This window comes from Pseudonaja textilis, chromosome 1 (assembly GCF_049901715.1).
Source record: "Pseudonaja textilis isolate UNSWEBS1 chromosome 1, rPseTex1.2, whole genome shotgun sequence".
In the NCBI taxonomy this organism is placed as follows: Eukaryota; Metazoa; Chordata; class Lepidosauria; order Squamata; family Elapidae; genus Pseudonaja; species Pseudonaja textilis.
Genome location: NC_141990.1, coordinates 80854182 through 80868185, shown reverse-complemented (window position 1 = coordinate 80868185; position 14004 = coordinate 80854182). Strand labels below are relative to the sequence as shown.

Sequence of the window (14004 nt, the reverse complement as noted above, 5' to 3'; positions counted from 1 at the left end):
TTTGATCACATGACCATGGGGATGTTGTAGCAGTTGTGCAACGACCAATGATAAGTCACTTTCTTCAGTGCCATTATAAGTTTGAACGATTGCTAAATGAATGGTTGTGAGTCAAGGATTAACTGTATTCTATTTCTCACAAGAAGCTTTTATTTGAGTTTGTATTTATTGGAAACTTTATTTCAAATATACCACTCACATCTAGCCATTTGTCCACGGTACTGTCCACTTCAGTTTTTATCATCTGAGCATCACAGTTTGGTATCTTTTTCAGCTCTGCAATGAGGTGTTTTCCTTTGTTAGTGAAGGCATCCAGTTCAGTCTGTCTATCGTTTAGCTCGTTCCTGGCTGCTTCATGCTACAAACAGGAACATATTATTGTTATCCACAGCATAAATAGATTCACCATCCATCCTCCTTAATTTATTTTAGACTGCAACCCTTTATTGAAAAAAGAAAACATTCCTGCATAATGCAGCGGTACAAAGTTTTTAAGATAAGTCATAAAATTCCAAGTCCATTTTATCTCACTCACTGCTCAATAATTATTGTTAATGTTGGTCTGTAGCTACTATTGTAACTCAATAGTACAATAGTACTATTCAACTATTCAATAATTCAATAACAACTAAATATAGCATCATACAGCACTGGCTATAAGCTTGAAGCATTGTAGGATGTGAAAATAGGAGGCACTACGACAGTGATGGCTAACCTTTTCCATGTTGCGTGCCAAAAGTGCAACCCATGATGCAGTGCATGTGCGACTCCCCTGCCCCCTGCGCATGGGCGTGTGACCCCCTGCATAAGCACTGCACACCTCTGTGCATGCGCATGCAAATCCCCCACATGTTGTATGCCTCTGTGCATGTGAATGCATCTCCTATGCGCATGTCTCCCCCATGCATGCATGGCAATCAGCTGGTTGGTGGGGGCACACGTGCATGTGCAGTGGAGCTCTCCCAGGCAACCTCTCGCATGCCGGCAGAAGTGGCTCTATGTGCCACTTCTGGCACGCATGCCATAGGTTCGCCATCATGGCACTAAGAGAACCTGAATTCAAAGAAGCTAAAGAGGGCCTAAATAACTAGGGAACTTCCTTGCTGTGGGAGTTCTTTGCTGTGGTCTATACCAGGGAAGAAAACAGTCAAGTTGATTTTCATTCACCAATAGAAGTGGAGCATTATACTAAAGCGACCTTCCTGTGGATATATCTGACTTTGGAGGTAATATTCTTTTCTGTGAACATACCTCAATTTTGATTTGAATACTTGAAATATGTCCTCTGCTGCTCATTTCATTTTAATTAAAAACTAACCACTCATTGCAAAGAAATAAAGATCCGTCCTCAAAAGTGAAGATTTAAGGAATTGATTAAGAAACTAATATACATTCCACAAAGATTTTTTTAAGACAAAGATATTTCAAAACTACCTTTGATAAGGCCCTTCGCACATCTCCCTGGTCTTTTAGCATGGCTTTGGCCACTGTTACAGCACTGGCAACATCCATTGCTTTAGAAACTGCACTTTTCAGATTGTGATACTCTCTTATAATATCAAGAAGGATGCAGCACTGCTCCTGCCTGAAAAGGAAAGAATCACTGTGACATTGACACCAGAGCATATTTTGTTGGCTGACACTGGTTTGATAGATAACATTTCTTACTGGATTATGACTTCATTCCTCTAATTCTTTCATTATTATGAGATATTTACTACAATATATGTATGGCATTAGAAAACTGAAGTACACATAGCAGGAGTTAAAGTAATGCAATTATATTACAGTAAGCAATTAGCAAGTTATTTGATCTGAGTATTGCTTGCATTTCTATCTACTCCCAGCTAAAAAATAAAACTTTAGAAAAGGAAGGACTACTCTAAGCTTTTCCAGTATACTGTTCTCTTTGTCCTAGAAGTATATGCTCTCAAAATTATGTTCATGGTCCCAAATATAAGCATTCTCAATGATTATACAACAAATCTATGATTACTGAAAGCTGATTAAGAGGCTAATAAAACCAAGAGTTAAACTTGACATAATGGCACATAAATAAGTAAATAACTAACTTACCTTTCTTGGATTAGTTTCTTTGTATCATCCCAAGTTGCTTCCAAACGATTAATTTCTTTGTCAATTGTTGGGACCAAATGATTATCTTTTAAAGCAATTTGCTTTGCTTTGCTCATTAGCCATTTCAATTCATGCTGGTGAGAATTCAGTTCATCATCCAGCTGGTTAAAAATCCTTAACCTGTAAAGTAAAACATTAACTATATTTTTAATTTGTTTCTGTGTCCATTATTACAAAATAAATATAGCATCTGTTTTAGTATCTTTGAGGAAACTCTGGAGGAAACTATGGTTATATTAATAGAATTTTTCTAGAAGCTTGACTGATAACAGTTTTAGCATTTCTATCAATACAACTATCATTAAAAAAATCTATAATCGTATATCACACTTTCAAACTTGGTTTTGGAAAACTTAAAGAAATGTTTAATAATATCTATGTAATAGTCTCTGCTTCAGTTGCATTATATTCTTAAACATAAACGCTAACATCTGAAACACTATACTTAGGTATCATAGTACTGTTTTATCAGGACCCATTAACATACCACAAAAGAGTCAGATTTATCCTGATCTCTTCATCTGGTTACAAAAATCAGCGGATGGAGGAAAATATTTTAATTAGATTAGCTGCATCAACCACAATATTCACAGTTCAAAATCAATCTACATTAAGTAATGGTTGAGATAATTGGTTTGAGTTTATACATTGCACTTATAGCCAAAAATAAATAAGTTTAAAAAAGAGTATTTCCCCAGCATATCAATATTTCTTTTCATAATACAAGATTTGGGCATATAACAAATACAAGTTTAGCCTTTGGTATTATATTTATGTCTAGGGAATATATAGAGTGATAAATCATCTACTAGGAAAGGTGTCAATGTTTCCAGTCCACAGTAATGTAATCACAGAGCTGTCTAAGCAAATATTGCAGTCAAACTATATAATGGATGTAAGGATTACATTAGAAACCTTTAACTAAGGAAGAAGGTGCTGAAAAACCCCTTCTAAAAATCTTGCCAAATTGTAGGGACTTGCCAGGCAATTACTAGGTGTCAATACTGTCTTGAAGGAACAACAATATAGTGGATATTCACTCACCACAATACACGCCTACTAAAAAAGGAAATTGTAACATGCAAAACATTATGGTACAGTTATTTCTGTTTTGATTAACTGAATCAGGATTTATACCTTAAGAGCTAACAAGACACACAGAGTCACTCTGTGGATAAGATGAGCAATCTTGAAATACAATATATAAACAAAACAAACAAATAAAAAGGCACTTTATATAACAAGCCATTACTGCTTCCCAGCCTGACCATATCAAGGATTATAGTTAGAACTATCTGCAACTCTTAGTTGTCTGTTCTTAGCTTAGTGTACAATACCAATCCAACAAATGAGGGGGAAAAATCTTTGTAGAAAAAAGTGGCCCAATCTATACTTCATTCCAGGATTATTATGTGTGCTATTATTTTTAGGCTTTATTGAAAATAGTAGCAAAATATATACACAATTTCTTTCAGCCCTTGGTCTGAAGATGCCTAGTCATTACAACTACTTAAATTTAGCATTGTTTACAGGATGAGGGAAGAGCATAAATACATAGCAAATATAGAAATCAGTCTGGGTGCAGCAGTTTGGGTCCAATATAGGTGAAACTACACAAAATGAAGTTTTGACTAAGAATCAGATGCTTGCTTACTGAAACGAGTTATTATAAATCTAATGCTGCTGGGAACCTGCTGTGATTTCTGTTTACCTTTGCTGAACTTCTTGAAGGTTTGGTTCTTTCAGTCCTTCCTTGTCAGCCCTTTCTTCAAGATCTTCAATTCGTTTTAAGAGATGTTCCTTTCGCTCTAGGATGGATGAACACAGTGCACTAAGGGCCTCTGTTTCACTTTGCTTAGATCCAAGCAAAGACTGAATGGATTCCAGTTCCATACAGATGTTATCAGCCATGATACTGCTGGAACTCCTCTGCTGAGAGCTTCCTTGTTTTAGATGGTAGTGGGCTTTAGTAAGGGATACATCTAAACTGGCTGCTGTAGATTCAAGTTTGTTGATATCTTGAATGACCTCACTTAGCTTCTTCTTCAGCATTTCGGATTTTGACTTGTCTATGTTTTTCATTGTTTCTACCTTTTGTCTCAACTGGTGAAGTACATGTGATGCAGAGATATGAAGCTCTAAAAAAGCCTTGAGATGGGGAAGAACATCTTGACGGCAGTTGATTACTTTATCAGCCTCTTGGTACAACTGGAGACAGTCCTCAACCTTATTTTGGAAAACACTGTGATCTTCTGGTTGAGTGAAAGAACACAACTTTTCAACATGGCTCTTCAGACTCTGTAGCTCTTTTTCTTTTCCTTCCACTTCTAATTTATGCTCCTATAAGAACAAGAGAAAGGTTTCTTTAAAAATGTGTAAGCCTTTGCTTAGGGACATGAGAGGTATATGTCTTGCTATTGCAATAGCAGTTTGGAAATTATCAAGTTGCAAAGCTCACCCTGCACTTCGGTTGCGAGCAGGAGACAGAATGCAAAGAAGAAAAAAGACTTCTCTTTATACTGCCATTGCAATTTCTGAGAAATAACCGGACAGATGGAGATGGTTCTTTGGGATGTAGGTATTTATGAGGAAGAACTTGTGTTCTACTAAAGATGTCCCAGAACTTCTACGGTGAAATGCTCTTATTTGGTTCATTATGAATTATTTTACCTTATTTTGACATATAGCAGACTGTTGATCAGTTATATCAATCTCTGATGTCAGCTGTAGTTTACAGAGAAATTGCTTGATCCATTCAGAAAAACTGAGGAGAAGCTCATCATACTGTCTGTGTTCATCAAGCACAGATTGTAGGAAAATTATCCTAGAAGATACCAGGGTTAGTAAGTATATAGCATTTACTCTTTCACCAGAACTTTCAATAGTTTTTGCTTTTAAAACCTCAGTACTAGAAAAGGGTGAAATTTGTCAGAATACTAGGTTTGCCTTTATGCCTGAGGATATGTGCAACAATACAACAAACAGTAACAACGAACAACAAAACAATACAATAAAAAGGCCATATGATGTGATACAACAATCTATCCAGGGAATTGAGGAGCCATACAACTCAGATGAGATTATGCTTAAAAAAAACATGGCACAATCATATATGCATTATATCTCTATTCAAATTATAAATCAATCTCAGGAAATGTTTTCTGCATATCATTCCATATTTCTACAGATCCCCAGATGTACTGAAAAGGCCCTGTTTAAAGTACACCAAAGTTCTGAAACAGAAAATTGACCAATTAAAAAGTGATGCAAATCACTCATTGTGCAACTTGATTTTTAAACAGCCTTCCAAGCTTTCTTCTTTTTTCAGCCTGTTAACTTAATAATGGGATTATTTAATCCATTAATTTAAATAATTTATATGGCCAAAGATTTTATACATGATGCTGGGCAGCTAATAGTCCACCAAAAAAGTACTAAAAAACCTAATCAGAAAATACAAAACAAAATGAAAGCAAGCATAATACAATAGCCAAAGCATCATAATGAACAGGATATATTTTCACTGGCTAGGTTCTGTAGTTGCTTTTATAATGCACATTTAGTCTGAGAATTCTAACTATAAATTGAATTTAAATGAAAATAAATAACATTTGAATAAATAGACATTTCCAGAGAAGCAGCTACTATATATTGTGGTGGTGCAGGAAAACTAAAAACACACGAAACACACAATCTTTTGGATCTTGAATGACTAATGTCATGTCATAAGAATTGAATTAAGTTCTAATTAACAAGATGAAATAAAAAAAATATATGTCAATGTGTGTGTGACAATGTGTGTGGATATATGGATATATCCAAAAGGTCATTAATTCAACCTTCAATGTATATAAAATTCTTACAATGAACAACTGTAATGACAGTGGTAAGGTCCTGGCAGAGTCATTTGCACACACACGCACACAAACACACACACACATGTCCCCTCTCCAAGTTATCTCACTTTATACTAGAGCATAAGATTAAACCATAGAGCAGGAAAAGAAAGTGAAGAAAAGCACAGTAGACAATAGACACAGTAAACTAATAATCAATACTACTTTCGTTATTCATTTCTCCAGAGAACATCCAGGCAGTAACAAACAAAAACATCTGGAACTATATCCCAACTTGGAAATCTGAATGTGGGGATAATTCTAGCTAGGTTTACACATAATGCCAAGCCATAACAAGACTTGGACTGAGCATAACATTAGAACTAATCGTTATATTGCTTGGAAAAACATCAAATCTATAAAGCAAACTAGAGAAACAGACCCTTGGCTGTGGTTGCAGAAGAGAGACTCTATGGCCTGTATGCCTCAAACGAAAAAATGGTTGAAGCTTCTTCCAAAATAAAAGAAGGAAAATTGCAGTGACTCCACATCTGGAAGGATTTATTGGTTTCCTTTATTTTCTATTTTCTATAAACTTTCTCTACTGTTCAGATTATGTAGGTCCATTTCTATGGACATGTAATGAAACTTGTGGATTTGTATTCTATTAGGTCGGTCATAATGTCTGGATCATTATGCACTACTACATAAATACAAACCTCCTGTTAACGGTCTGAGGTAGAATTTTCCATCTTTCATCAACTTTTTCTAATTCTTTTTTAATTGGTCTGAGACTTTCACTGCAACTTGCTTTAAATAGTGTCTCATTCAACTGGAAGAGGCTGGTATAATGCGAATCATAAGATGCAATATCCTTTTTCAAATCCTGAGAAACATAAAAAATATGCATTAGATAAATAGCTTATATAGCACAGACATTAAGAAATAAGTATAAAATAACAACAATAAAAAAGTCTAAAACAAGTATAAATATATGCAAGAGTCTTAGCGCCTGGTTTCAGGGAAGGCGCTTTATAATTTTCAATCTAGTTGCCTGAAATTCTACAGAAGCTTGCCCAGAATTTGATTCCGAAAACCAATATTGAAAACACACAAAGGAAGTAAAACACAGTCCAATATGAGTTTCAAATGTATTATGTAATTTTATTAGATTGACACATCAATAAAAGATTCTACTATTTATCTCCTAATGGTGACCAACAGAAATTGGGCAATTTTTCTTAGATAAGAATACTTACAGAAATCTTTAGGAGGACTCAAGATGGTAGCCTGACTGCCGGCTAGGAAAATAGGCATTTGTGCCATTTTGAAAGCTGTGCAGCTTATTATACATTTGAAAACTATAACCAAGCTATTTCTGACATTATAATATTTAGAAATGTTTGAGAACTTTGCTGATTTTTACTTGCCTCGCAAAAAAAAACTGAGGACTAGAGTTGAGAGTTTAATACATTTAAATGGAAATAAGTGACTTTTCTTTTTGGAAGAGCGAATAGAAAGAGCCTCTTCTGCAAGAAAGGTGTCTTGTTTACATACCAATTGTAAAACAAAACCTTGAAGGCCAATGACCAAAGCACAAGATGACTACATTAAAGGAAACATTGTTTTATGAGCTCCTGAAGTGCTTGAGCATTTTTACTCTTTACTAGAACGAGAACTTTCTATGAAGAACAAATTCCTCTGGAGACAACTGAGATGGATTCACTTAATTTACAAAGGCAACTGAATGATGGTTTAAAGACTGAAAAAGACATCGTGCATTACCTTTTCAAATTGAAATATAAGAAATTATTGAATTTACTTCACAGAAACTACAAGGCTAACAATAAATTCACAAAGTTTTGTTTTTATGTCTCATTCAATGAAAGGAGGCCGAGTGGTGCAGTGGTGGAGCTATAGAGGTGGAGTTTTCACCTCGCACTCAAGAGGCTGTGTGTTCAATCCTAGGTAGCGGCAGATATTTCTCTCTGGGCACAGTGAGTAAATATCAGCTGTGAATTCTACATTGGCGACAGGAAGCGCATCTGGCCAGTAATCACTCAGCTCCATTCAATTGCCTGACTCCACCCCTATGCAAGGGATTACTGGGTCATTAAAAGACCCCCTCACAAAAAAAAAATCAATGAAAGGAGGATATAGCTTTATGGTATTAGACTTGCAGTGCATAAATTATTAATTTATTAACCAAATGCAATACATTGACTTATTTTCAAGGAATGAGTTATTCAATTATGTTCTGGTTTGTTTAATTTCAAATACTCAGCAGAGAGTTATTACCATTGGCAGAGTTCCATGTAATTTTATAAAAATGAAGCCACTATAAAATTAGGGAAACATTTGAGTTGCCAACCCAGAAATCTTACTTGAAGTAATTGTAGTTCATTTTCTAGTTTAACTTTGTCAGCAGAAACATGCTGTTCTGTAGGTCTGACTGCAGTTTCACACTTCTCTAACCAAGTCAAAAAGGTAGACATTTCCTTCTCCAATCTAGTGGAATATTGTAATAAATAAATAATTCCGTTAATCCAGTGCTACTAAAATATTTTTTAAATCTGCAAAAACTTTTGTAGCTGAAGAGAACATAGGATACTTTTTACCTCTGACATTGTACTAGATGAGTCTCTAAAGTGTCATGTCTCTCTTTCACTTGTTTCATAATATTTTCATGTTTTTGCTGAAGCATGATAATATCTTGATTTGCTTTTTCTTTGTTTGTAAGTTTGCGGCAGCAAGACGATAAAGAAGTCAGTGCTTGGTTTATTTTTTCCAGATCTTGTGAGAGGTCCTATGTAATACAAAGCACAATATTGCATTGTACTAATAAAAAGTTACAATTAAATTTCAAGTGGTTTAATAAAAGCAATTTTAGAAAGTATACATATGCTTAGCTGTAGTAGATTATTTCCCAATTTTGAATACCATTTTTCTTAATTTAAAAATTGTCCATGTTTTATATTGTGCATATAAAAGACAGGCTTAAAACAACTATCCAAGTGGAGCTTTTAACTTGTGCCACAACACAAACTAGTTGTTGACTACATAAATTTCATATTTCTTCATTTGCTAAATTCTGACTATAACCCTTGCCTGAACAGTAAATGCCTTTTATTTATTTATCCTGTCAAACAACTGATAAAAGTTGATAAGAAAAAATTCTAAGTTTTACTAAAAGTTGATAACAAAAAATTCTAAGTTTTACTACCGTAACGTCTTGGAGAGCCTTATAAGTTTCTGCTAAGGAGCAGGACGAAATATCAAACTCCATCAGTTTGGCTTCAGAACTGCTTAAGTCTTCTTGAATCTGAATGAATAAAACAAAAGAAGAGGAAAAGGAAAAAGAGGAAGGAAGAGGAGGTTACATTGCCATTTACTATCATTTTAAATAATTAAACTGGGATTCTTCAGAGTATATCTTATGAGTTGCAATAGTTCATAAAGTCAATATGGTCTGAGAGAGTAATATTGCTGATATTTCTGTAATAACAGTTAATGTAATTAAACTATTTTTTGTTTAGGAGTATTCGTTACTTATATTAATCCTAATTCTGAGATCTTAAGAATGATGTATGTTTTTAAAATAATATTCTTCCATACCACTAGGATTACTGTACTTGTTAAAAATATCAATAACAATATCTTATGCTAATGATGAGAGTCAATATAGTGGAATGGTTAAGGCATCAGTCTAGAAACTGTGAGTTCTAGTCTTGCTTTAAGCACAAAGCCATCTTGGACTAATCATTTTCTCTTACACTAGGAAGGAAATAATGGCAAACCACTTCTCAAGAACCTTGCCAAGAAAACTTCGCTAGAAACTGCACCAGGCTGCATCCAGGAATTGAATACTTGGCTAAGTGACACAACTGTGCATAAAAACATAGGAAGTGGGGTACAGAAAAATGGCAGTACTTATCTCGATGGGATAAGTCAAAATTTGAAATATTTGGCTATAGCAGGAGACATTTTTTTCGCCAAAGGACCAGAGCATGGTACAATAATGAGTTTCTGCAGGAAATAGTGAAGCATGGTGGAGACTCCTTTCTAGTCTGAGGCTGAATTTCTGCAAAGGTAGGATAAATATATCCTTAATGCTGAGAAATACAGGCAGATATTTATCCATCAGGGAAGTGTATGATCGACTCCAAATTTATTCTGCAGCAGGACAACAGTCCCAAACAGAATACCATTAAGAACTATCTTCAGTGTAAAGAACAGGAAATGATAATTTGGCCCCCACAGAGCCCTGATCTCAACATCATTGAATCTATTTGGGATTACATGAAGACACAAAAGAATTTGAGGCAGCCTACACTTGTAGGCTATGGTTAGTTTTCCAAGATGTTTGGAACAATCTTGAAGAAAACTTGCCAAGTTCCTTCAAAAACTATGTGCAAGTGTACCTAGAAGAATTGATGCTGTTTTGAAAGCAAAGAATGATCACAATAAATATTGATTTGATTTGGATTTATTTTTTGTTCATCCCCTTTCCATTTTGTTAATTGATAAAAATAGACTCTTAACACTTCTATTTCTGAAAGTATTCCTAATATACAGCATTTTTGCACAGTACTGTGTGTGTGTGTGTGTGTGTGTGTATGTTTGTATGTGTGTGTGTATATATTAAAAATATATGCTAACTTGGTAGGAAAATATAGGAGAATTTAGCCTCAGGCAAGTTTGTTTAAAACAGAAGTTTATAATAACAATATTCTTGACTAGAAGGATTATTTTTGACTAGAAGGATGACCGCAATAAATATTTGATTGACTGACATCATGATAAATCACAATTTGTTTTGACAGAATAAATCACAGGAAGCCTCAGAACAGCATATTTTCTCTCCCACTTCTCACACATCATCCTCCACACAGGCTCCTTAAATGAATCTAACTATGGTTTGACAAAATCCAATTTCAAATAATTATTAATTTGACTTTTTTTTCAAGCAATCCATACTTTAAAAACAACTTGATTTGGATATAAGTCTAGATCATGGTTAATAAAAATACAAAGTGAAAATCTTTCATAATACAGAGAGGTCTATTTATTATTTGGTTGTCTCCAACCAATCTATTTTACCATATGTTAGATTTAATTTTAGCATTTTACCATTTCACTCATGAAGGATTTTGAAGCAACTATTTTTGAAGCAAATACTTCAGTCAATGTATCTCAACTTTTGCATGTTTTAAGATGTGTGGATGTCAACTTCCAGAATTCTCCATTATATTTAAAACAGTATTTAAATACAGGTAGCCCTCGACATGAGTACAATTGAGTCCAAAATTTATGTAGGTAAATGAGACATTTGTTAAGTGAATTTTGCCCCATTTTACAACCTTTCTTGCCAGAGTTGTTAAGTGAACCATTGCAGTTGTTCAATCAGTAACAAGGTTGTTAAATGAATCTGGCTTCCCTATTGACTTTGGTTGTCAGAAAGGTTGCAAAAGGGGATTACATGAACTCTGGGACACTGCAACTACCATAAATAGGAACCAGTTGCCAAGCATCTGAATTTTGATCATGTGACTATGAAGGTGCTGCAACAGTCATATGCCACTTTTTTCAGTGCTGTTGTAACTTTGAACGGTCGCTAAATGAATTGTTTTAAGTCAAGGACTACCTATAGACCCTTTGTGTCTTAATGTGGCTTAGCACTCAACTATCACTGTATTTTTTGAATGGCCTAGAAAAAATCAATGTGTTCTACCTTTCTAAAGTTTTCCTCAAATCTTTGCTGCACCGATGCCCTTCCTGCGATGGTTCCTTCCAAATTCTCTGTATGGTCTCTGAATTCTTCCCAGTATCTCCTAATTTGTGTCATCTTGGCTTTAATGTGTGCTGATTCTCCAGAAGTAAGATAAGGGGAGAAAAGTTGAGCATCCTCTTCTAGCTTTGGGATTTCGTTGTCCTTATCAGCTATTTCATTCTTAACAGCCTAAAATGTAAATAAGTGTACATAAAGAAGCCACATCATGGATTGTTTCATACATTACATGGAAATCACTTTGCTTCAAGCAAAAAAAAAGGGCACTATTGATACATACAAGGATCACCTGTATCTATCATGGTATACTTAATTAATTCATGCATTTATTACAGTATCAGTTTTAACTATGTTACTGATAAAACATACAGTAATTATTGAACTTAACTACTTTTCTTACAACCATGTGTTCATTCTTTTCCATATATAACACAATTTTCATTTCTTAAATGCTTCTATAGTAATCAGTATATTATATAGCAATGTCACGAATTTTTGTGTGAAGTACTTTGCAATTGATTCCAATTCTAATAGACTATTAGTACTTATCAATTATATCTCCATGTAGTTTAGGAGAAACACTGGTTATTAATATTCTTGTAACATCATTCTTGTACATTCTTGTAATCAAATATCTTATTAGCTCTATCTAATTCAGTATAGCTGGTATAAATGTACTCCATAATTTTTTAAAAATTTGGGACAATTAACTGTAGGTGCTTTGTTCAACAGAATTTTTTTGGCTTTGCTCTAACTGTAGTAAGTATTGGCTAACCTGTTAGTTTATGAGAACATCCAGATTAACATGAATTAGCTATCTGGCTTTTTAAGTCGAATGTGCAGGAAATGAAAAGTAAAATACACAATTCAATTAATAGTTTCTATTCTTTTGCCAATAATTAATCCACGCTGATCACAGCAATATGCATTCTGCTGGAAAACAACACCTTTTCCACTGAATTCACCGTAACATAGAAAACAGGCATAGGCTAATTTAGATTCTTGATCCACCTCTCTTTATACTGTTATAAGTAAGTATGCAAAATGTGAACTCACAGACTGCATGTGACCCAACACTATTCTTTTTCAGTTGTTTGGAGGCTAGGAAACAATTTAAGGTTGTTGGTGACATAAACACTCCTTTTACCCCTTTAAATTCTTGATCTCCTTCCACAAAGTCAAACCCATTTTAGATCCTATCCCTGACTACTTTTGAATTATAGCCATCAACATTCTGATAAAAGCTTGCTGCCACTTTTGGACAGAAGATGGTCAACTAATTGGCTGAATTTCAGATAAGAGACAGAACCAACTTTATCAAGTGAATTGGGAATTACTAAAGTCAGAAAAAGTGTTCTCTTCCCTCAAAATGAAATAAACTACAGTGTTAGCCTTTGCCAATGATACTGTAAGTTTTGTGACATTGAGCAGAGATATTTAACAAAACTTACATTGTATTCCTCAATGGCTATGGATCTTTGAAGAAAGCCATGATGATAAAATTATATAAAGTTAATATAAAACAAAATGCAAGTGATTTATGTTTAATTATTTATGACTGCCCTAAAATATGATCTTTAGAATTACTCTAAACAGCAAAGATACTTTGAGCGAAAGCATTCTTAATTGAAAAAAATGCAGTATATAAGATATTATGTCTTGACTTTAGCTACAAATGGAACAGAGTTTCTGTTCTCAGAAAAAGCTTCATCTCAGGTTGTTTCGGATCCTGAAGACTGGATTACTCTTACAAATGGTAGGATTTATCATGTTGGGACTGCAGAAGAAAGAGGAGAGTTCACAGAGAGAGTTCCCCTTATGATAGAACCTTTATTTTTAAGATCACACTCTACTGTAATGTAATGTAAATTACATTGTTTATAATATATTCACATACAACTTCATGCATGTCTTTCATTTGAATTGTATTTATTTACTTATTTTTCAGGAAAGATCATATAGTTGTAAATATATGGAGACAATTGGTATTCCTCCCTTTAAATAATCTGATACTTTCTCCCGCTTTATTATATGCTAAAGCAAAAGTGTACCCTTTTTGATGTATTTTAAAGAGGAAAAGCTATTTCTAACTGTAGTTTTATAGATTAGTACAATGGAATTTATTTGTGTGGATCATTTATCTTTAAAAACTTAAGGATTTATAAAAAGCTACTTTTATTCTCAATAAGAGGTAAAGAACAAGGAGAGAACTATCAGAAAAGATCACATTAACATGAGACAGTT

At 34.1% G+C, this 14004-nt stretch overlaps 1 protein-coding gene across 2 annotated transcripts in view; it reads right to left on the bottom strand.

The window, feature by feature from the left end:
- Positions 1-14004, bottom strand: part of SYNE1 (spectrin repeat containing nuclear envelope protein 1) — a 212762-nt gene that overhangs the window by 173153 nt on the left and 25605 nt on the right. For both annotated transcript variants that reach the window (XM_087939369.1, XM_087939379.1), the window contains exons 19-28: positions 11704-11931; positions 9196-9294; positions 8591-8778; positions 8357-8480; positions 6692-6858; positions 4807-4960; positions 3848-4476; positions 2077-2256; positions 1435-1585; positions 200-358 (exon numbers count right to left, since the gene is read on the bottom strand). In XM_087939369.1, the coding sequence (XP_087795495.1) occupies positions 200-358; positions 1435-1585; positions 2077-2256; positions 3848-4476; positions 4807-4960; positions 6692-6858; positions 8357-8480; positions 8591-8778; positions 9196-9294; positions 11704-11931 (2079 nt within the window). The remainder of the gene's footprint in view (positions 1-199; positions 359-1434; positions 1586-2076; positions 2257-3847; positions 4477-4806; positions 4961-6691; positions 6859-8356; positions 8481-8590; positions 8779-9195; positions 9295-11703; positions 11932-14004) is intronic.